Source organism: Perca flavescens, chromosome 5 (genome assembly GCF_004354835.1).
Source record: "Perca flavescens isolate YP-PL-M2 chromosome 5, PFLA_1.0, whole genome shotgun sequence".
Lineage (NCBI taxonomy): Eukaryota > Metazoa > Chordata > Actinopteri > Perciformes > Percidae > Perca > Perca flavescens.
This window is the reverse complement of record NC_041335.1, coordinates 34,498,498-34,522,720: the sequence shown is the minus strand read 5'-3', so window position 1 is coordinate 34,522,720 and position 24,223 is coordinate 34,498,498. Positions and strand designations below refer to the sequence as shown.

At 41.1% G+C, this 24,223-nt stretch overlaps 1 protein-coding gene across 1 annotated transcript in view; it reads right to left on the bottom strand.

Annotated features, from left to right (window-relative positions):
* Positions 1 to 3,077: 3,077 nt before the first annotated feature.
* The window catches only part of LOC114555883 (GDNF family receptor alpha-2), a 77,735-nt gene continuing 56,589 nt past the window's right edge, over positions 3,078 to 24,223 (bottom strand). Inside the window, exons 5-8 of the mRNA XM_028578640.1 lie at positions 19,056 to 19,168; positions 15,952 to 16,092; positions 11,914 to 12,056; positions 3,078 to 3,838 (exon numbers count right to left, since the gene is read on the bottom strand). Of these exons, the coding sequence (XP_028434441.1) occupies positions 3,701 to 3,838; positions 11,914 to 12,056; positions 15,952 to 16,092; positions 19,056 to 19,168 (535 nt within the window). The 3' untranslated portion in view covers positions 3,078 to 3,700. The remainder of the gene's footprint in view (positions 3,839 to 11,913; positions 12,057 to 15,951; positions 16,093 to 19,055; positions 19,169 to 24,223) is intronic.

The window sequence follows — 24,223 nt, the reverse complement described above, 5'->3', positions numbered from 1 at the left end:
GATATCTGTAAACCATGTATTCTCTACCTTAATTAAGAGCAGCTTGTAAGCTTTTACAGTGGTACGTTAGGATTCAAAAGGACTCTGCAGCATTGCCAGGAACAATATTTGATAAAAAAAGAAGAAGAGATGCTTCCTACTTCTGTCTGAAAGCACAAATTACTCATGTATTGTGTATCACTTTATCTTTTAAAACACTTTGGTAGTTTGAAACGCAGACCGTTACAAACGCGTGATTATTTGTTGTGATGAAAAACAATCTGTAAAATGGAACTGTCTGTACTTTGCAACTCATAGAATCACCATATCTTTGGACATGCAAAATAATAACAAGACACGGTGTCACTGTTCAAATGTGTTGAATGTGGAGCTCATGGTGACAAATTATACATATTCAAGTGTTTGACATCTTGTATTCTCAGAAGCCCAGAGCAGTAAACACACCAGTTTAAGAAATCACTGTAATTTCTGCCAGAACTGACCACGCTGTATACGGTGCAACTACAGTTAACAATAACATATTGAGCAGAGTTTAATTTTACATCTGCTACTCCCGTGACAGATTGTTAACATTTGTTCTTCATCAGCTGCTGACATTAAGCTGTTTGGTTCAGTACCATGCACTTATGTGGCACAACACTATACTTGATGTGCCGCCTGAAGACATAAACATTTTGGTGGAAACAGTGATTGTGCGTCGGGACCGGACAAAATTATGTATGTACAAACATACAAAAATACATCTTGCTACAAATGTGCCCGTGCGAAATGATTGAGTCAGAAGTTTAGGTTTTTTGAAGGGATAGGTTAAGATTTTGAATACGACACCTTTCCATATGTACATTGATAAAACTATTGATCTCTGTCGACAGTGGCCATGATAAGTAAATCAATTGGAGTAGTATTTTTGTATTATTTAAAACTGTCTGTTTAGTTTATCTTTTTGGATTGTGCACTTGTCTTTGGTAAAGACCTGCAGTAGGACTTGACAAGCCTAGGCTTCTTCCTATCCCTTTTCAAACGGGTCTAGTGTGTGGTATGTTGCATTTCTTTTCTTTTATTCATTTTTAAATTGTTCGAAATGAACATAAAGATAAGTTATCTTACTAGCATGACATGATAGGGGACAAAATCCACAGTCCTAGTGATGCAAGGACTGTCCTCTCTAGGACGGGATCACATCACGTGTGGACAGGACGAATGATTACAGAAATCTGAACTGGTCCTTTAAAAAGTTAATTTTAGTTAGTTAGTTAGTATAAAACTGCTGCAGAAGATTGATACCACTTTAATGTTTGTGCACTAAATATGAAGCCAGCAGCCAGTTAGCTTAGCACAAAGGTGCTCTGTCAAAAGGTAGTCTATATCCACGACATTCCACTTCCGGGATTGTTGAAGTGCCGCCGAAAATTCCGCCAGGTGTCTTTCATTTTCAGTTTCCTTCCACTTTCTTTGTGTTGGCATTTTAAACTCCGGTGGATTTCTGAGGACTATGGTTAACTGCTCCTCAGATCTCTGCAGGGTAAATCCAGACAGCTAGCTAGACTATCTGTCCAATCTGAGTTTTCTGTTGCACGACTAAAACAACCTTTGAACGTACACGTGTTCCACCAAAACAAGTTCCTTCCGGAGGCTATTTTGCAGAGGCACCGTCATATTGTCCGGGGATCAGCGCAGCCGGTGACGATTGTGATTGGTTTAATGAAATGCCAATAAACCGGAGTACGTTTTTCTTCCATCCTGGAATGTTGTGTGACTTAGCCAGACCCTCCTCTGCAGCGCTGTGGAGGAAGGCCTGGCAATGCGAGACTAGTCCAAAGGTAAATATTCCCGGCACATATAACCCCCTAAAATCACAACGTGTCATTGTCACACAACAAACAAGATATTTGCGTGTCATTTAGTGAGCTTAAGAGGTGGAGCTGGGCAGATCTTTGGAAATAGCCACACTAGCTGTCTCCCTGTTTCCAGTATTTATGCTAAGCTAAGCTAAGCCAAGCTAACCAGCTGCTGGGGGTAGATTCATATTCAGCGTACAGATATGAGAGGGATAACGATCTCCCCATCTAACTCTCGGAAAGAAAGTGAATACGCTTTTTTGTTCTCCAAAATGTCGAATTATTCCTTTAAGTTGACATTGCATTTTCCAAACTACATTGTTTTGAAGGCAGCTTCATAGAAAAAATTGACCTCCTAAAGGACATTTTTTTTAATCTTTTTCAGTAAATAGATATAGTATTCTTTTGAATACCCAATATGTTGGACCTTTAAATATTCTATGAAAAGAAGAACACACAGTTAAAAGGGTCATAAGCTCTTTAAAAAAAAAAAAAAAAAAAAAAAAAAAACCTGGTGGCTGCACTGACTCTCTAAAAACCCTGCAGGTAATTACACTATGCATCATAACCTCGGCTCTCTGAGGGGACAGAACGAACCCCCACGCTGGCAATTGAAACTGCTCCTTATAAGCTACTTTTTCTTCTGTACGGAAACATAGACGCATACACACATAATAATTGCCCACACAAACTCAATGAACACGGGTTAGGGCTTTCCAAGCAGTTTGAGCTTGTAAATTTAATCTTATCCCTGTATACATTCTTTGTGATTAAACCTTAATAGACAGATATAAACGCAGATAATGAAGGCCTTCCATTAGTACCGATACAGAGCCATTGCCGCGTACAGTAATGTCCATTCAAGGTACCGTAGATATCATTTGGTTGAATGAAAGAAAAGTGTTGTTTATATACATAGAGACAGAAATATACACATGTGCAGGTGGACGTATGGCGTGCGCACACCCACAGTCATTAACAACAACATCTCAAATGACCAAAGGACTGTTAGCGGGGTTACGTCGCCATCTTTAGATCTTTTTCGCCGGCTGCTGAAAAATTACTGTACTGTAGCACCCAAATGAAAGAGCTGTTACGGTAGATTGATTATGGTCACAGATACTATACCAACACTTAGAACACTGAGTAGGCTTTACAGTTTAGAGTTTACACTAGTGTTGAAGAGACAGAATGTAATCATCCCCCCTCCACCCCCCACCCCCATCCCCGCCCATTAATTTGTGGTCTGTTCATCCAAGAGAAGATTAAGTCGAGAACCAATTCAAGACAAAAAAAAGTGTGACTCATAACAGAAATATGTCTCTTTCTCTGTCTCGCTCTCTGTCTTTCTCTCTCTCTCATTCTCCTTTCGCTCTCACACTCTACCCCTTTTTCCCTCCGCAACAATTTCTTTTCTGTCAATCCTGTCTTCTTTTAATTATGTTGTTCATTCCCTCTCTCCCTCCTTTGGTGAGAAAAGCGCAGATGTCTTTGAAATAATCAGCTTCAGTCTTTCAGGGATTTTGTGTCACAGTCTGAGGGGGGGGGGGTCGTTCCCAGAGAACGGCCTTCGTGGCCTCTCCTACCAAGGGTCCTTTGTAAAGCGACGTGCTTCATCACAGTCATGTTCTGCCCTAGCAATACATCAAATGAACAACACATTCACAATTGTAAAATTTCAATATTTTCCACCTCTTTTTTTCCCTTTTTTTTCTTTTTTTTTTCTTTCATAAATGCCATCTACTGTTATGTGAACTGCCCAGAGATGCCTCCTTTTCTTAATATCAGTCTCAGAAACAACACCTTCTGCTTTTGGGATCAGCTTGTGGGTGGATGACCTCTTTTTTCTCTTCCTGGCGCTTCTATAAGGCATGCTGGGCCAGGACCAGAGCCAAAGCCAGGCCGGGAAGCAGAGCCCAGACGTTGGCACACAGACAGGCAGAGTGATCCTCTGGCAAGCCCCGGGTTTTGCCCAGGCCACCGTCTCTTGGTTCAGGATGCTGGGCAGATAGAGGGACACACAGAGGGAGAGAGACGTGTAAAGGTTAGACATGACTCAGATACTCGTGCTGCTTCCTTGTTCTGGCATTTGACGAGGAGAGAGGAGCAGAGGGAGACAGATGGGGGTTGGGGGGGGGAGACAGGACAGGGTCAGAGAGCTGAGGGAAGAAGGGAAAACAAAGAGTCAGAAAGTCAGAGTAAGAGTCAGACATTACATGGATCCATGGCACGGACATTAAGAGTTTGATCCACCAAATGTTTTGATATGTGAAGTATATTTCAAGTCCCTGCTGCTTAGTGTGCTCCCTGCTTCTGAAGCAAGTCGGCAACAAAGGAAAGCTTCTTGCGAGGACTTTTTATTTTTTCTTAAACTCTTTTAGGTTGTGCCAGCAAGTCTGTTTTAAGCTGTAACAAGTTTTTAAAGCTCTCAGTACAGACTATTCACAAGAAAAACATGCTACGAAGCCAAACGCTACATTACAGGAGCCAGCAGCAGCTGTGGATTTCTCCCAATCAGGCATAAATTGCAGCAAGCAGAGGCCGGACAAAACACTCGCAAGACCCCTTGTATGGCATTTGACCGTGCACAATCAAAACCCTGCAGTGTTTATTCTTATGCACAAGAGAAAATAAACGCATGCGCAGAGTGCAAAACAGAGAGAATGAAACGCAGTTTGCTACACTGTTCAGTGGGAACACATCAGTCCAGATATTAAACCCCATGGCCTCCAGAGTTCCACTGTTATAGCCACACTGCAATTGCCTTATTATGTGCTTTCTCATAAAATTGTTAGCATTTTGAATACTTTTTCCATTTTCTCGGATTCTTGTAACACAAAGCATAACCATTTGCCTCGAAGTTAAAGTAGTCTCGCTCAATTTGCGGAGGCACCATTTTCAGTCCAGCACAGCAATACAGAGAAAAATCATAAGGAACATGAAACATTTCCTCCTCCTCCTCCTCATCCTCCTCCTTCTCCTCCTCCTCAACTCATCTTCACCAATGTAACCTCTGCAGAGATTGCACTTTAGTCCATTTCCCTGTACACAAGACATCTAACATCTACTCTCATGCTACCAGCACCTCATCTTACAACATAACAAGGCAACACTAGAAAATGAAAAAAAGAATTGGATTCTAATAGTTGGATTATATTAACAAGACAGTAGGGGTGCACGATTCAGAAAATGTAACGATTCGATTCAATATTGATCCGGGCTCCCGGATAGCTCAGTTGGTAGAGCGGGCGCCCATATATAAAGGTTTACGCCCGGGTTCAACTCTGACCTGTGGCCCTTTGCTGCATGTCATTCTCTCTCTCTCTCTCTCTCTCTCTCTCTCCTTTCATGTCTTCTGCTGTCCTTTCAAAATAAAGGCTGAAAATGCCCAAAAACATAATCTTAAAAAAAATAAAAAATGATTCACAGTATGAAAATGACATTACTTTTCCCATGTGATTGCAGTAGACATAAAAAAACAAAAATTGATTTTTGGAATTCTATGAATCAATTTTGAATCGGTAGAGCTTGAATCGCGATACGAATGTGAATCTTTTTTTGCACACCCCTACAGGACAGGCATGTTTTTTTTCCTATTTAGGGAAAGAAGGAAGAAGGGAGATTGAGGTAGGGAAAGGAGGGGCATCAAAAATAGCTGCAGTTATCACAGTACCTGGGCTTGTGCATTCACGCTCTACAAAGAAATGGTTAAATGACAGTTGCCAAAAAAAAAAAAAAAAAAAAAAAAAAGGGAAGCTTTGGGTAGCTTGACAATGCACCAAACACATCCACGACTAAAAGCCAATTAATTAGCAAGGGCAGTGATGTGTGGCAGCAGCCTGTTGACATGAGTCCAGATCTCCGGCTGCAGCCAATATCCACACATACGTACACTCAGGCTTGTGAGAAGGCAAACACATACACACACACACACACACACACACACAGCAAAATGCACAAACATATGAATACAAATGCATGCACCGTGACGGAATACGGACAATGTCAAAACACAAACTCATTTCCTGATGCTTTAACACATGCGCACAGAGAGAGAGAGAGAGAGAGAGAGAGAGAGAGAGAGAGAGAGAGAGAGAGAGAGAGAGAGAGAGAGAGAGAGAGAGAGAGAGAGAGATAATGCAAAAAAAGTCATGAGTATTTATTTAAACAGTTGATAAGAAAGTATCCCACATGGCGGTTAATACACATGTAACAGAGATTGTTTTCATCATCGATCAGCACATTGTCAAATTTACAGTGCAATAGGGCAGCATCACCCGAGGCAAGTAATCGAGTAACCCTGTGGCAAGTAGTTTGTGTCCACAATCAATTCCATTGGATTGAGCTGGAAAACACCACATAACACATGGCAGTGACAGTGTGGGAACACAGAGAACACCAGCTTCCCAGGGTGGAGAGGGTCACACATACAGAGGTTGGTTTGTATTACATTTCATTGCCGTCGGGCAGAAACCTCTCTCTCTATATGTATATATAATTTTTTGTTAATCACAAATAGGTGCTATTGGTCTGTCTGTGTGTTTAACAATTATTTAAACAGTGACGAGGCAATTTTTCGTCTGAGGCAAATAGCTCAATCAAATGTTTTCGAATCGTTTTCATTTCCTGAAAAACTGTTTTGGACACACAAAGTTTCCACCCGACAGCGGAAAATTTAGGATTCAACTTGAGACGCAGTAAGAATAAACAGTTCTACTTAAACGATTCCTTGTTCATGAATCTGTTCAGCGAGGGCATTCAAATTCAAATCAATGTTACAAAAGACACGAAATCTGTGAGCCACCGACCTTGGGAATATAAGAAAGAAATTATTATGGGTTTACAATTTCCCTCATCAAACTCAACAGAAACATGTCAGTATATTGGGGGGGGGGGGGGAATATTGTTGTTCTCCATATAAACAAAGCAGGACTTGTGATGGCTACCCCTCTGACTTACAATGCTCAGAGGACCGAGCTTTAGCCCACATGTTTACTCACTGAGCATGGGATAAAGCCCACAACCACTGGCAGTGACATTTTGAGTAATTATGCATCCGAGTTAGCTGAAAATACTCCATACACCATAAGAGCAGTATGACTGACATGAACAGGCTGTTAGTCACGGGCCGCGGATTCTCCGATGCTCACTATTCTCTAACTCTGCTTCATATAACAGGTTATCCCTTCGTGTGTTGGTCGTTTATCCATCCATCACAAACCTGACGCAATCTGTTACTAGGGCTGGGTATCGTTCAAAAAATACCGATACCCAAAGTGCGATTTTCTATATATCCCTGCCTCTGCTGAATTATTTTTATAATTCAAAATATATCACAAAATGATAAAATGTATTCCCCCCTCAAAGTGATCATCTACTTCACCAATTGTCTTAACATGAATACAACATATTATTAGAATATAAATCCCCACTGATGATAGGCTTACTGGCCTAAAGGGAAGGTATAGTCACTCATGTAGCCATCCACAGATACAGTTAATAAGGATTCACTGTGCCACATGTATGTGTAACATTAAAACATGATTTATAAAATCATGCCGACAATAATTTTTTTAATAGCTTTGTATTATATGCACTAAACATGTATGTATAAAGGTTTTAGGCGGCTCTACACTTTACTGTAGGCCCAGTTTATTATGCAACTTCATTTTATACAATATTAGTAGGGGGTCCCTGCTCCGTCTCTCTTTAAGTTAAGTGGTCCTTGGTTTAAAAAAAACCGTTGAACACCCGTGGCCTGGACCATGTATTAATTATATACCTAAAATAGAAATAGCCTATTTAAAACTAAGTAAAGCGCTGTAACATGAACAGTCTATAGCGCGATTGAACAATAAAATCCGAGCAGCAGTTGCTGGTTGTATTTAGCCGCTACACCGGCTACCAGCGGCGGTTGTTTAGCCGCCAGTAGGTGACTGTGAGCCGGCTACAGGCACCGCCAGATGATGGTCCTATCGGGGGCCGTGGTAGTTGAGTTATGCCAAAAAAAAGGGAGCATCATGTGGCACTGACAGTTACGTTTAGTAACTAAAACGAGGGTAGTTTAGGAAAAAGATCATGGTTTGGATTAAAATGATCATGAGGAACGAGTATTTTGTTTTTGCCAGCAAAGTGAACACCACTCCTCGGCTTGAAAGCGCTGTGTTGACCCTACGTTGTGCTATTTCATTTTGAGATTATTTTCCATTGAATATTGAAGTTGATAAATAGGCCGTAAAGTGCTCATATTATGCTTTTTGGCTTTTTCCCTTTCCTTTATTGTGTTAAATATCTTTTTTGTGCATGTAATAGGCTTACTAAGTGAAAAAGCCCAAAGTCCACCCCAAAGGGACTTAGTGCATTGATCAAATTAATGACTGGATGGAATTTTCTTAAATTAAATGAAGAAATAAATGAGGTGGTTGTTTTTGGAGCAAAAGAGGAACGATTGAAAGTTAGCGCTCAGCTTCAAACGGCAATGTTAAAATCAACAGACAAAGCCAGAAATCTTGGTGTAATAATGGACTCAGACCTGAATTTCAACAGCCATATTAAGTCAATAACAAAGTCATCCCTTGCGGGAGTCATCCCAAAAGGATCAATAAAGAGAAATCTAAGTCTAAGTCTGAGCTTACTATCACCGTCAGAATATATCAAGGGTTAAAGGACTCATGTCTCAGCAGGATTTGGAAAAACTTGTCCATGCTTTTATTTTCAGTAGACTTGACTATTGTAATGGTGTCCTTACAGGCTCCCTAAAAAATCAATCAGACAGTTGCAGCAGATTCAAAACGCTGCTGCTCGAGTCCTCACTAAGACCAAGAAAGTGGATCACGTCACTCCAGTTCTGAAGTCTTTACACTGGCTTCCTGTGCCTCAAAGAATAGATTTCAAAATACTTTTGCTGGTTTATAAATCACTAAATGGTTTAGGGCCAAAATACATTTCTGATCTGTTAATGCACTACAAACCTCCCAGACCTCTAACGTCATCTGGGACAGGTCTGGGTCTGCTCTCTGTCCTGTCTCTTGATGTTGCCTTTCTTTAATTTCTTATACTGCACTATGAATTTTATTCTCGTATTTTATCTGATTTTACTTTGCTTTTATTTTTTATTATTTGTTTTTAATTGCTTTTAATGTTTTATGTAAAGCACTTTGATATATAAATAAAATTGCCTTGCCTTACCATCTCCAACAGAAAACACTGTTCACAAACTGCTCCAAACAGCTCTATTTTAGTCCAGCGACAAACGTGGTCACTTTGTAACACACGTTATAATGCTCGCCTAGCTGCTAGCGTGGCACGCCCTCATACTCTGCTTCTGACTGGCTAGTAGTCCTTACCTAGCTACTGCGCATGTGCGACTCCCAACAAAGATAGGAACAGAAGTGCGATGCCTCACTCTGTAGCTAAAACAGAGAGCTCAACACACAGGGTGAAAAGAGGAGCTGCAGCAATGTGCAGTACAACAAAAACATGGTGTTATCTGAAAATTAAACTATTTAAACCTATTCTGATATAACCTCTAAATAAAATTGTGAACCTGAAAATGAGCATAATATGAGCACTTTAAGTGTTTTGACATGGCTGGTCGAGTGGCCTTATCTATAGTATTGGAAGGGGGATTTCATTCTTGCATGTTTTGTTTTGTTGTGCATATGGGCCGGTTGCCGGTTTCAAGGTATACCGCGGTTTGAAAAAGTAAAAAAAACCCACAAAATTCGTTCCTGGGGTATGAGCTATTGTTTTATGAGTCGTCGAAGACAGAAAGTGCGGTTTAGAAATTCCCCTCCCTGCCAGTGTGTTTAAAAATAAAATACATTGAGTTCAATGGAAAAAAAAAGTTTGTACCCAGACATTTAAAAATAATACATTTTAAAGTTATAATTGCAATACTGTAATATCGTGAAACCGTAATATTTTTGCTGAAGTTTATCATACCGCCAGAATCTCATACCGGCACATGTCTAGTTGTGCATGATCAACGCACCCTACCGATACCAAGACTTTTTTGATACCAATTTTATTAAACAAAAATTAATTACAACATAACAACATCATTGTTGACGTGAACCCCATCTCTTTGCGTAACGTAGAATTTTTCCTGCGTGTCCCTACGACGTGTAACGTTAGCCAGCCAATCACAAGCATTGTTAGATCTTGGTAGAAGCATGCTGCATGCCTATTGGCTCACTGACGCTGATGAGATTTACTGAAATTGGGTACTGAATGACGAGGCATTTTTCGATACTTTAGAGGCAAATCAATCGGTGCCTAAAAAGGGTCAAATTCGGTACCCAGCGCTATCTGTGACACACGCTGTTTTTACACGTGTGCACGCACGTGTGTGCGTACCAGTGTGGGGTCTCGCTGTGAGATTTACAGCCTTAGACAGACAGTCAGTCTTCTGCCAAGAGGACTCATACCATAACAACACTCCCCCAATTTATCTGCCATGGAAGTTTGACAAGTTTTAATTGCCAGGCATAGTTGTCTGAGAGCGCAGGGCAGCCCAAAATGTCCCTACCAGCTCCCTCTCTAATTATAAACTTCCTGCTTGAGTAATCACACGTCTTATTGTTTCCTAATTACCATTTTTACAATAAATTAAACACCACGCTGCAGTGAGACAGGCACAGAGCGCTGCATTAATACTGACACACACACACACACACACACACACACACACACACACACACACACACACACACACACACACACACAGCACCTTTGGAGAAATCCACCATCCATTCCCTCCCCACCATCCAATCTCTCCCTCTCTCTCTCTCTCTCTCTCTCTCTCTCTCTCTCTCTCTCTCTCTCTCTCTCAATACCTTTCCCAAACAGACACACTGTTATTGTTATCAGTGGTGCTTGTTCATTAATTCTCCTCTTTGCAACATTTTTAAGGTTTTAATTTGCTGTCTTCACAACAATGCGGGTTTCTGCGTAAAGGACAATACTGCGGTGTGACCATTGAATGGCTGTGAAAGCCCCTGGAATTGCTCAAAATAGATGTCTTAATGGGAGTCATTCATTCAGCACGCACATTTGCATTCATAAACACTGCGTGTCGCTTGGATTTTGTGTAAATCTGTAATAGTCACTGAAAAAGGACATTTACAATAACATCAACAGCAGCAGCAGCAGAAGAAGGTTTTACAAAGTACAGTTTTAGACTACAGTGTCTAATTCATCCAAGCTTGGTAAGGAAGGGGGTCTCCTGCAAAGGTGAAATACATCATTAGTCTTACACCAGAAGGCTGCACGGCACATCTAAAGTACATGTGTAAAGCTGAATAATATTTCATTTTGAAAACTAATCAACAGCTAGATTAAAAAAAAAAAGAAGAAAAACCTCTCCTTTGCCCATAGTGCAGTGAAATATTTCTGTCCTGTTCAAGAGACAGAGAGAGAGAGAGAGAGAGAGAGAGAGAGGGGTGGGGGGAGGGGGGGGGTGGTCTTTGGTAGACAATATGGTCCTGTCATTTTCACATTTTATTTGAAGAGAAAATGAAATACGGTTCTATTAAAAGACAAACACACGTGCATTCTTGCAGCACAGCAAAGACTGATGTTTTTCTGCTCCGAAAACCCAGTTATAGCCCAGTTGACTGCAGTCTTCAGGGTAGACGCCATTGAGCCGAGAACAGGCCCTGGGCCAGTATTTTAGAACCTCTAATCCAGATTAACCCCCTCCCATTTATTTCACTATTTCATTGTGTGAGAGAGAAATATAATATTTCAACCAAATGTCATCATCTTGGGTGTAGCATAAACTGTCTTATTATAAAGCGTCTGTTCTGATGTGCCAGTTGCTTTAACAAGCACAGAGATCGAATGTGATGTGAATGTGAACGGTGCGAGCTTTATGATTTTTGCCTCTGTACAAAATCCTCCTTTCATGGAAGCAGAGTGGAGGAGTGTTTCTGTGGTCCATTTTAGCAAACGTATGCAAGCTCGGAAGTTACCGGACACCGCTGAAAATGTGTGGCTATATTTGTTGCTGCCGCAAATAAATGGAACATTTGCAATATCCCAAGCAATGAAACAATCAGTGCAAACCTATTACCTTTAGGATGGAGACAAAGGGAGGTTCGGAGGTGCCTGCCGGCCAATCCGTCCCCATCTTGGTCGTCGCAGAGGGACCAGGGACGGACACATTTTTGTTCTGCATGTTGTCTATCCCGTAACCAAAGGCCTGAATGGCGTTTCCTGCAGGGACAGAGATATAAAGTCAGTTGTTTTTCACTGCAGTCCCAGCGAGAAGCCAGCTAGCACACAGACAACTCTAAGTCAACTTCTTGGTCCCCTGCCCAATCTTTGGCAACCGAGGGAGGTCGGAGTGGGATCGAGGAAGGATGAAATAAAAAAGTCAAGGAGAGACAGTTTTTGCTTCGTCAGTAAGCTTGAGAGTTAAAGTAATCAAAAACAGCAATCAGAGATTTATTGGGAAATCTGTCACTAAGGGAGGCCCCTCAGGAGTTTTTTTTACAGTCTTACACTGCTGTAATGTTTAATATTTTAAGCTGTGCCTTCTTTTTGAATGCCTAACATGTTTATAGCATGCTATCAAAGTAGTGAGTAATTAAATACAAACAACTTTGCTTCATGTCCCCGGCTCATTGCAAAAAAACGTTTTTGTGTTGCAACAGCCGGTCTCAAATTGCAACATCCTGACCAAATACTGGCATAATGTCCGCACTTGAGATAATGAACCCCCAATTTGTTTGCCGGCAGTTGTAGACTCGGAAATGGAATCTTTTAAAAGTAGCAAATCAATCAGCTTAAACAGAGGACAGCAGCCTGTGAATGCATATGAGTGCTTGTGTATCCGCCTGCAGATGCACTGTACGCATGTGTATAATTTTGTGTCTAAGTGCATGTGTGAGTCTCTGCAAAAATGTGATAAATCCCTGTTCAGTCAGCTTTTCAGCTAGATATGGTAAAATAGGGGCTGAGCACCTTTTCACTGCTCATCCGTTTTTTAAAACGAAAGGCTTGTTTCTCTTTGTTCAGCCAGAGAGAAGGCAAGGCATGTAATTGCTTGGCAACCACCTCCATTATAAGGTCAGCATGCAGATATGACTTTGAATAGATTCATGTGACTGATCAAATTCAAAACATTCCCAAACAAAAGGAGAAATGGCATTTCCCCACCACCGCACAAAGGACAAACAGGATAGTTTTGGAACACATATGCATAATCGGATGGACACAAACACAGTCCTTAGTGCTCCCGATGCATGGCCACATAGATTTGCCTGTCACATCCTCTGTCCACCTACACAGTGCTGCACACAAGCGAGCATACACCTGCGCACTTAACACATACAAAAGCCCCCTTTCGTGTTTCTCATTCTGTTGACTGTGACTTTGGCTGCTGCTGGGAAATAAAAAGCACAGAGAGGAACACAGCTCGCCAGTGAAGCCTAACAACTTAAATGCTAGCAGTGAAGAGCTAGTGAAGTACTGCTGAGACACGCAATGTTACGCATCTGTTTGTCAGGGTCGTCCATAGCTCGCCTACATCCTACAGATGCCGTACGATGGGGGGAATAAAGTCATAAATCAAACTAGTTTGGCTGGAGGGCCTCCACGCAGGATGTTTTACTGCACCCGAATGTTTCACAGAGTGATTAAGCTCGTTGCCAATAGCACTTCAATGTTTTAATGACTCTGGATAAGTTTTCCTTCAACCCCTGGGCTTAGCATGTATCGCCCTACCTGCAGGGACAGATGGAGCAAGAGAGAAGGGAGGAGAGAACTACAAAAGCGGAGTCAAGAGGGGAGGAGGGGAATCAAGGTTCCGACTGTGTTTGACGTATTGCAATACCCTTTCAGCTGGAATGTTTTATGTCGGCCTCCACACATATTTGACTAAACGTTGAAACTATTCTTCTGTTGGACTTTTCCTTTGCTTGATCTTGTAAGGCGAGAGCAGGGAAGAGAGAGTGGGTAATAAACTATTTGTCTAACACATGGTTTCAATTGCCAGGTGCTTTGGTTTGCAGGGGTGAGAATGTCGGGTTGATGGGGGCCACGGGGAGCTGAAAGATAATTTGTCAGATATATATGTATGTATGTATATATAGCACTGTACAGTGAGTTTTTTTTTCTTCGTATTCTCCTCCCTCCTTTTTTTTTCGCCTGTTCCCCTTCACTGCAGAGAGGAGATGCTGCATTTTGTGTTATTTTTCAAGACGCCTCCTCAGCTCCCAGCCTCATCCCTCATCCTGCACACTCAGCTAAAACGGTACCCCAGCAATCCATTGAAATGGTCTGAAAGCATTATCCCCACAATGGAACATGTTAAAGGCAACGGTGTCTTACAGCGTTGATGACACTGCTCGCTCCACCATAGCAAGCAAGGAGCGCGCTGTATTTGACTTTCCCAGTGCAAGAAGCATAAGGATGTTGGAGGTAACCACTCTGTCATGCTGCACCCTGCGCGTTATGCGTTAGATGTACAGATGATATATATTTTAGCTTCTGCTGTTATTTCATTTGTGCGGGATCTGTTCCTTTTCATGACATTTGTCTGCCGCAAGGGATAAGCCCTTTAACTCTCTCAGATTGAATATGAAAATGACATGCAAATGGGTTCTTTTGTATTAAAGTCAGGGCAGATCTTGCCCAAAGGGGGGATGAGAAGTGATAAGAAATGCCTAGTTTCTGAGAAACTAAGAACATTTAATGCCAACTTAATCAGTGGGAAAGTTGTATCAAACTATGTAGCAGACATTTTCATTGGGAGTACAAGAAGTTTTATCAGTTTTATTTCGTCTTTTGTCATAACCAAATAATAGAAATTGTATTTTTTTTGTTTTCTATTTCATTTAAGTAACATCATTTCATTAAAATTGAAATCAACTGAATTTTCTTTTGACATTTGAATAGCTGGAATGTCTGAAGAGCATCCAACTCGATATGGGGACTCGAGTCGCACTTAAGTCGCCAGTGGTGGAAGAGGTATTCAGATCCTTTACTTAAGTACAAGTACTAATACCACACTGTAAAAATACTCTGTTACAAGTAAAAGTCCTGAATTAAAAATGTTATGTAAGTATCATCAGGAAAATGTACATAAAGTATTAAAAGTAAAAGTACTCAATGCAGAAAAGTCATCACATTTTAGAAACTGTTGTTGGCTTGATGTTATTATCTATAACTAGAGTGCAATTTTCCAGGGTGGATGCGTGGGATTTCCCCCTTTCTGGTCTACATATCCCTGCAAGGGCATAACTTTACATTCAACATTGGGGGGTTTAGATCACCACTTTTGAGCAAAATTGAAATGTTGAACACCAAACACTTAATTTTCTGCATTCCAGTGATATGTCTGGAACAATTTGTGCCTTTTCTGCATCAATTTATAGTGCAAAAGTCTTAATTTATGTAAAGGATATTATCATACGTTTTTTTTTTTTTTTTTGGGGGTTGCACAAACAAATAAAATGTATTTAAATGTTGGAATAGTTTTTTATTTTGTGACATTTTGTCTTTCCAGGAGAGAGGCCAGGGCAGGTGTGGAGATGACTTTTTATTTAAAGCTTGATATTCCCATACCGTCCTGTCCAGTGGTTCCTTTAAACCTACTTTTATTAGCTGTGTCCCATTTTTATATGGTTGTTTGGATAACCAAACCTGGCTTTTTAACGAGGTTTTAAAGTGTGTTCCCACATCAGTCTTGTAGCGCCTATCTCTGGCGCTGCCTTTTAACCCCAAGCTAACCCTAACCTTATGTTATAAGCAGCCTGGATGAAACCCAGCAGGTGATACAACACTCATTATAACCACAAGAGACTTGGGACTTGACTTGAACTCTAGCTCAGAGACTTGTGAGCATCTTGGTATTTAGCCCCACCTCTCATTATCTCCACTCCTCAACAGCATCACACCCACATGTAACTGGAGAGCTCCACAATGTTGTAAAACAGAATCTACCATCAGAGCAATAAAGTTGCATTAGATGGAAGTTCATGGCCTACATCACATGCTTAACTACCGCATCACATGCTTGTGCTCTTATCAATATTATATGACTGTTGGGGCCCCTATCCGTTTCAAAAGCCATTTCAGATTTGTGCAGAGTATCGGGATGGCTCACTTAGGCATGTGTTATCCGTAAAGTAGCGCAGGAAGTTTAGACATTCCTCTTCTTGGTTTCCACTGCCCTTGCAGCTGCACCACGGGGAGATGGTCCAGTTGGAGAAGCTGCTGTCGACGTAGTTGGGAGTCATGTCCGTCCCTGTGAGGGCATCCACACACAAATACATATATACAAATCAGTTATAGGTCACTAATGGACAATAATGGACTACATTATTTTGCAAATAGTATATAAAATGGAAAACAAAATGTTAGTCATAGGAATAGGTTTGCACTTTTTGAGTTTATGGAAAGGTGAAGCATTCTGTAATGCTTTATTTTAGATGCAAAGAGACCATTACGTTGTGATTTTTTTGCAAAGTAGGTGCTTTAGGAAGTGTCTGTCTGTGTGTGTGCGTGTGTGTGTGCTGTTTGAATATAGCACTACTGTACCAAACATTTCACTTTTCAAATGTGTCTCTGTGTCGATGCTTTCAGCTGGAGTCAGCGGTGTTAGATGCACTTTGTGTAGCATTTTCCAGAGCAATCCAGGAAGCGCTATGGCATTTTATCACTTCATACTGCACCACTGGAGGCAGTGAATGATACTGAAATATGGACACTTCAGCAAGCACTATGCAAAAAAAAATGTAAATTTGCATTTGGTGCTCTTCGTGAGCTCTCTGATGCCGACGCAACATTACCAAGGTGCTGTTACGGGGTTGGATGGGGTTGAAATGCATGTACCAGTCCGGGCACATTGTTTAAGCAACATTTACTATGAGCAAACAGCTGGTCATCAAGTGTTTACATTCTCTCTGTGCCTCTCCTGCCTAATTACTTCTAGTAGTGACCTGATGTCCAGTGTGCTGGGGGACATTTTAGGCCAGGAGTCTCACTGCATTGCCTATCATGAGGAGCTCATGATAAACGTTTAAAAAAAAAAAAAAAAAAAAACACGGTCTATAACCATCACTCTTTATCGCACCATGGATCTGAAATTAGAGAAAATGATTGTGGGATTTGGAGGTAAATGTAGGGCTGCAACCAGGGGAGATTCTACAATCAGAGCTTTAGGGGTGCATGGCACCCTTTTAAAGTCATTTTAGAATTAGAATAGAAATAAAACTACTTCTACTGAGCCACAGGGCCATTACTACAAATGTGAGTTGGTATTACAAATGAAATTGGATTTGTATCTATGGAAAAGCAGACATTTCCAAAATGCAGTAACAATTAATGTGGAAATTAGAGATTCATGCAATTTTTTACTAATGGCTGACGAGCACTATTTTCTGAAAATGGCTCAGAATTTTTTTCTGAATGATCTAGGCATCTAGATTCTGGGTTTCGTCTCACGATGCTGTGGTATTCCTAGAGCAGATTGAAGTCCTTAGCTCACAATAGATTAACACAGAATGAAGCGTAAGTTCAGGCAGGTCACAGAGTCAAACTCGGCTATTATCTCAGTTTATAGCTGAGAGTTCCTAAGCCAGCACACCAGCTGATTGCTCAGCTGATTCCCACTTATCGGTGTTTTAAGCCCCCAATGTCTCCTTCCAGGCAGCAGTGCCTGGAAGGCACTAGGATTAGGCAATGGTTATGGTTAGAGTTAGGGTTAGGGCTAGGGTTAAGGTTAGGGTTAGGTGCCTTGAAGTCAACGGTCGCAGCTCTGCCTGGAAGGAGACGTTGGGGGCTTAAAACACCATTGAGCCTGATTCCCTCTTTTGACTGGATTTCCAAATAGCGCGCTCTAATTAAACTGCTTTTCCCAGCCTACCTTGCTGCATCTCTGCTAGCGCTTGCAACCCACCTCCACCCCAGCTCCTCCTTTTAAATTCATGTTGTCTGACTTAATCAATGTCATGTCTCTGTCATTGATGCTGCTCTGTTCTGTACCCTATGGGGATCCTGCACTGCTGCTCTCCCCGCTTAAGGGTTTAAACTTTATTTTGAAATTTATTGTTAGGAGGATAACCCCTTGAGATGAAGCATCTCGTTTTTCGAGGGGGTCCTCGAGACATAAAAAAGACAATACAGCACATGCACATTCACACTTGCTAAAGCTCTGTATGAAGGTAAATATGGTGCAAAAGGTGAGAGCTTGTAGAATACAATGTGAGAACTTGCAGAACAAAAAATCTGAACTTGTACGTTAAAATTTGCACCTGCGGCTGCAGGACCTGGAGCTCACCGCCAGTGTTTCAGTTTGACTGTTAAAACGTGTTAAGATAATTAAAAGGTATTTATTTAGAAGCAGGCTGGTTGGTTAGTTAGCTAACGCTAGCTTGCTATTCCACCAAGCTTCCATGCTACATAAATAAGCTGGACAGAGTTGGCCCTGATCTGGCGATAGAAACCCTGCTTTCCCCGTTCTGTCGGCTCAGAGCTCCACAGCCGTAGTCCACAGGTACAGATTAGTTTTGCACCAAATGTATCGCAAGAATTGTTGCAAAAGTCGAGGCGCAGATTGGCCACTTTGTGCTGCGAGAGAGAACATATGTGAAGTTGCAGTGACAGATTCGAGAGGTTGTAATCACTGAGTTGTGGTTGTGATGGAAAATGAACCTGAGTTCTGGAGGCCCCAGAACAGAGGCATACCGCCAAATACAGTACAAATTGCAGATGAATGAATCTATTTTGACAAAGTGGTCCTGATTGAACTAGCAACTATTTTTTAGGGCTGCTGGGATCAAGTTTTGTGGTTCTTCAGCACCCCTAAATCGCCCCTGGCTGCAACTAACGAATATTTTAATTGTAGATTAATCTGTCTCTGTCGATTATTTTCATTTGTTTGGTCTATAAAATGCAAGCATATGGGGAAAAATATCGATCAGTGTTTCCCAGAGCACAAGATGACGTCCTCAAATGTCTCGCTTTGTCCACAACTCAAAGATATTCAGTTTACTGTCGCAGAGGAGTGAAGAAACTAGAAAAGATTCACTTTTGATTTCCTTAAAAAAATGAAACCGATTAATCGATTATCAAAATAGTTGGCGATTAATTTAATAGTCGACGAACCAATCGATTTATCTTTGCAGCTCTAGGTAAATGTGCATATGTCACTCTCAAACACCCTCTCACTCCATCACAGTGTCCCCCACGGCCCCCGGCTGTACTGACCGATGAGTCTTGCGTAGGAGGCCAAGCAGGCTTGATGATTGTCTTGGTTGGGACAGGTGCTCACTGTCTGCGGAGTCACCCAGCAGTTCACCTTGTAATCAGCCAGCCTCGACCTGCACAGCAAACATGAAGCACGGCACGACAGACAAAAATGGAGAGGCAGGGGCTTAGTCACAAGCAAACGACACATGAACACAAATGAACAAATTCAAAGCACAGGGGCCTAATTCTTTGGCACTGAAGCATCTGCCAATTGGGACCAACATTCAACTGGGAAAGTATATGCAGCATCTGTTTCTGGGCTGCTACAACAGGCGTCCTGAATGGCAAACCAGGTCTCACTCACACCTCAGTACCAACAATCTAACAAGTCCTCCAAACCATATGACAATATGGGTTGTTTATTCCTATCCTCCAACATGACCCAAAGGAGCGTTTTTCGTCCATATGTCTAAACCAGAGAAAGTCGATTGCGGTTTCAAAAACGTCCTTAACATTGTGAAACGGTCACAGTTTGGTTAGGTTTAGGCGCAAAAACGACTTGGTTATGTTTAGAAAACGATCATGGTTTGGGTTAAAAGTCTGACGTTAAGCATGTGGTCCTAAATCAGGGAGAAGATTCCGTGTGCCGAGATGTAAAATAAACAGGCTTAAGTTATCGTTTATCCCAACGTCTATCAAGCTGCTGAACTCCAATAGTAAATCTTAGCACAACAGAGCAACAGTGCAATAAATACACCAGTTATTATTATTACCGTCACTTTTTAAGATGTCGTATTGTCTGTACATTCATGTGTCCTTCCTTTATGTCCTAAGATGCTTCGTTGAACTTATGATCTTATGTACATGTTTTTATGTCGATTTTAGAATGTTTTTTCTGTGAAATGTAAATGTAAATGTAAATGGACTGTTTTTATATAGCGCTTTTTTAGTCTTAACGACTACTCAAAGCGCTTTAACATAGTACAGGAACCATTCACCATTCACACACATTCATATGCTGTGGCCGAGGCTGCCGTACAAGGTGCCACCTGCTCATCAGATAAACATTCACACACATTTACACTCCGATGTTACATTGTGAAGCAACAGATTGTAGCACTATGCCCAAGACAAATTTCCCCTCTGGAAAGTTACTTTTAGTTTTAAACGGGACACAAACCCTTGTTTTTTTAATGCCGTCATAATTACTACGGCCACTAGAAATGTAAAGATGAGTCGTAATTGTTGCTTGAACGAATGACCTATGGGTGCCTTTTTTGGGGAGGACAGTTTTCAACAAGCTATTTACTATCTTCACGCTTGCAACATAAACCCAGCGGTAGTGCATTTGTGTAAGGATGAAAACAAAAGAGATCATATGCCTCTCATTTGGCCGTGGCTTCCAAAGTTTTATCCTGGTCATCTCGACCGTCTCCCAAACTTACTTTCAACCACAAACAAAATGGAAATAGTATGTTCGGTTTCAGTGTGTGTTTGTGATCACAGCTTTAAGTCTGTGGAGAGCCCCAGGGTGGCATTGCTAATCCACTTAAGTAGCTGTATTGGGAGTCTGTACTGTTCACATCACAGCTGCCCACTAAGTGAATCACAATCCATGCACATTTCTCTCTCTCTTTCTCTCTGCCATAACTAATGCTTTCTGACCTGGTCTGACCACTTTTTGCAGCCATAAGTTCAAAGGTACTGTAACATTCCCCAGGCTGTCTTGTCGTCAGTGAACACTAACAAACACACTCCCACCCACCCACGCACACACACACTTTGTGCCTGATAAACAGTTGACTTGGCTCATTTGTGATATCCGCCCTGATAGCTTCCTTTTCTTCTCTAAAGGACGCCATGAGGGAAATTTTCAACACATCATTGGTTGATTATTGTGAGACATTTTAATGTAATTACCATAAAGACATAAATTGCCAGTTTTTATCTGGAGCCAGTGATGTTGCCACTGCTTGTTTCTTACAATTAAATGAATGGTTTGACATTTTGGGTAATGTCCTTATTCGCTTTCCTGAAGAAGTTAATAAAAAGCTTGATACCACTTTCACGTCTGTATGGTATGTAGCTGGATCCAGGAGATGGTTAGCTTAGCTTAGCATAACGACAGGAAACATTAGAAAACTGCTAACTTTGTTCTGACTAACTGTAATGTGTTAGGTGGGGAGGTTTTTTTCTTCCTTTGGACATAGTCACGGAAGCTGTTTACCCTTGTCTTTATGCTAAGCTAAGCTATACTGTAACTATCTCCTAGGAGTATTTTCATATTTAACGGAGAGACATTCTTTGTAACTTTAGGCAACAAAGCCAATAAACGCATTTCCAAAAGAAAATATTTTCCTTTGAGACAACATTTTTGTTAGCAACATTTTTTTCTCCTGGTGGCAAAGTTTCAGTCAGTTTTTCTGTCTTATTCTGACCAACTCTAACAACCTATATACACTGGAGTCAGACATTTTCTAACCCGGTTTTTCCATTCGTCTGACAGAGCAGCTACACTGTTATGCTTTTCAGCAATGCAGCTGTCCATACCAGACATATAACAGCTTGTATCTCTTTCCCTCGCCTCATTTTAGTTCTCATTCCTTTGCTATGCAAGGTGTAGACAAGGTGTACAAATAAAATGCACCTTCATTGGTGTCGCAGAAACAGTATCCTCTTTGCACATTTTGTTCCAATAATCAATCTAGTAGACTTCTGACAAAATGCAAATTCCCATGTCTCAAGCCTTTTCCAGGTGATGTTCTCTTTTAGGTACAGTAAGTAATTATAGCAATGATTAAAAATAGATGTGATAATAATCATGGGATATAGCACCTTTAGATACATATTTTCACACAGAAGAAGGGCGGTACTGACAACATAATGGATGTGAATTGTACATTTGCATGTATTTTCAAATTCACATATTCACATACTGTAGGTATATTAGCAAAACTGTCGGGATACGACTTTTTGACCTATTATCTAGTAATTTAATTGAACCGTAGTTAGGGAGACATTTTGACAGATGCATCCACAGCATTGTATGCACTGAGCAAGAGATTCATATTTAAAAACAAACAGTGCTGATGCTGCACACCACTGCATGCCACAGGCGACAGGAGCCTAAACAGGTGGAATGGTAATGTCACAGACAGACGTACATACTGCCCTGTTTCTAAATGTGCATTGCGGCTGTATTACTTATTATACCTTCTACGGGGGCGCTACTTGATCACTTATTCATCATTTTGTGACTTTTTCTCACGATTCCGAAGTAATTGGCTAGGATGAGATGCATTGTAATAAGAGATACTGAGCCTTTACCTGCATGTTATTTATCTGCTAACACTGAATCTATTGCTTTCGGCAGGAGGGACATTGTCATTCAGGAAACTTAGAGAGGAAGGTGCATGTGGCTGTAATACTGTCTATCGGAGAGAGAGAGAGAGAGAGAGAGAGAGAGAGAGAGAGAGAGAGAGAGAGAGAGAGAGAGATCTTCTGTTGTTGCAGCAAGTTAAAGAACAATGTGCTTACAGTTATGCTGCATCTCAACTCTGCGAATAAAGAGAGCAGAGACAAGCCGATTCAGCTGAGGGGGAATATGGGGTGAAGAGGTTACAATCTTTCTGTCTGTCTGTCTGTCTGTCTGTCTGTCTGTCTTTCTGTCTGTCTGTGTCTCTCTCTCTCTCTCTCTCTCGCTCTGTGTATTTCACTACAGCAGAGATGCAGCCAGTGTGGTGTGATGGACTTGGGCCTCCAGCAGCAAACCCCACTCAGACTCACTTCATTACTCCAACTCCATCTCCATCCACCCTCCTTTCAAATCGCCCGGAGAGCCTCTCGATGTGACATGCTGCTAACATCACATCTAAAGCCACGCTTGAGATAATGCGATGTACAGTATGGTTGCCCTACTGTGGCTGCAAAGACTGATGAAGTTGCACACGCACGCAAACAGTGATACGCCGTACCAGAGATGGAAAGTAACAAATTACAATTGCTCACGTTACTGTCACTGAGTAGTTTTTTTCTGTACTTTTACTTTTTATAGAGAAACCTGGGAGCAAAAAGTGATTATTTATTATTGATATATTTAATACATCGTAGCGGTGTCACATTTTCCCTCTCTTCCTCCTTTTTCTATGTAACCTTTTCTTATTTTACCGTTTTCTATATTTTATTCTTTTTATTGGATGTTATGCTATTTTATTCATGTTGCTTGATGTAAAGCACTTTGGATACCTGCTGGTTGCTACAAAGTGCTATATAAATGAATGTTGATTGATTGATTGATTGATAAGTAACATTTACTCTAAGTACATTTTAAATGAGCTACATTTTACTTTTACTTGAATAGATCTTTATACTAGTAATTTAACTTGTACTTAATTAAAATGTCATCAAAGTAATAGCACTTTCACTTAAACAGAATATTTGTGTACTCTTTCCACCTTTGCACAGTACATAATGTTAATTCACACAAAAAAAGATGACACACAAACAAACATAAACCTATCCCTCTCCACACCTGTCCTTCTCTCTCATCCGTTGCTGCTCTGAGTGAAAGAAGGCACTTATACCCACAATCATGCCACAGATGATAAAAAAAAGATATAACAGACAGAGGGAGCGAGAACAACTCTTTTGTGTCAATACAAAACAGCCTGTGGAACCACATTTTCCATTTTTCTATTTCTTATGGACAAAAGGTCTTTTACTTTCACGCTAGCAAAGAATGTGAACGTCAGATTTTTTTCGCAGGAAAGGCAAAGACCACAGGAGCTTAAAGAAACCGAACAAGCACTGTGTTTCTTTTTAGATGCAGAGCTCTTTCAGACAATGATGGCTTAAAAACAGTAATTTAAAGTTTAGAGAGGTGTCCTGAGTGTTCAGACAATGGTGTTCCAACACCGGGATTCAGCAAATTTCATGGCTTCCACAGGCTTTCCATTATACCTCGGCAAAGCGCCACTCGCTGCTGAAATTACAGGCTGTCTAGCTCAACAGAGTTTTATGGTCATTTCAGCCACTCAGCCCCCAGGGAAGTGGCAGGGGAGCCCCCACAGAGGTAGACTTCTTTCAACCAACCTGACACTTTAAACACAGTAATTCGGCTGAGCACTGAGTGCCTGTCCATCCAGCTTGGCAGTATAGAAAACTAATGGCTTTTTACATGGATTCGT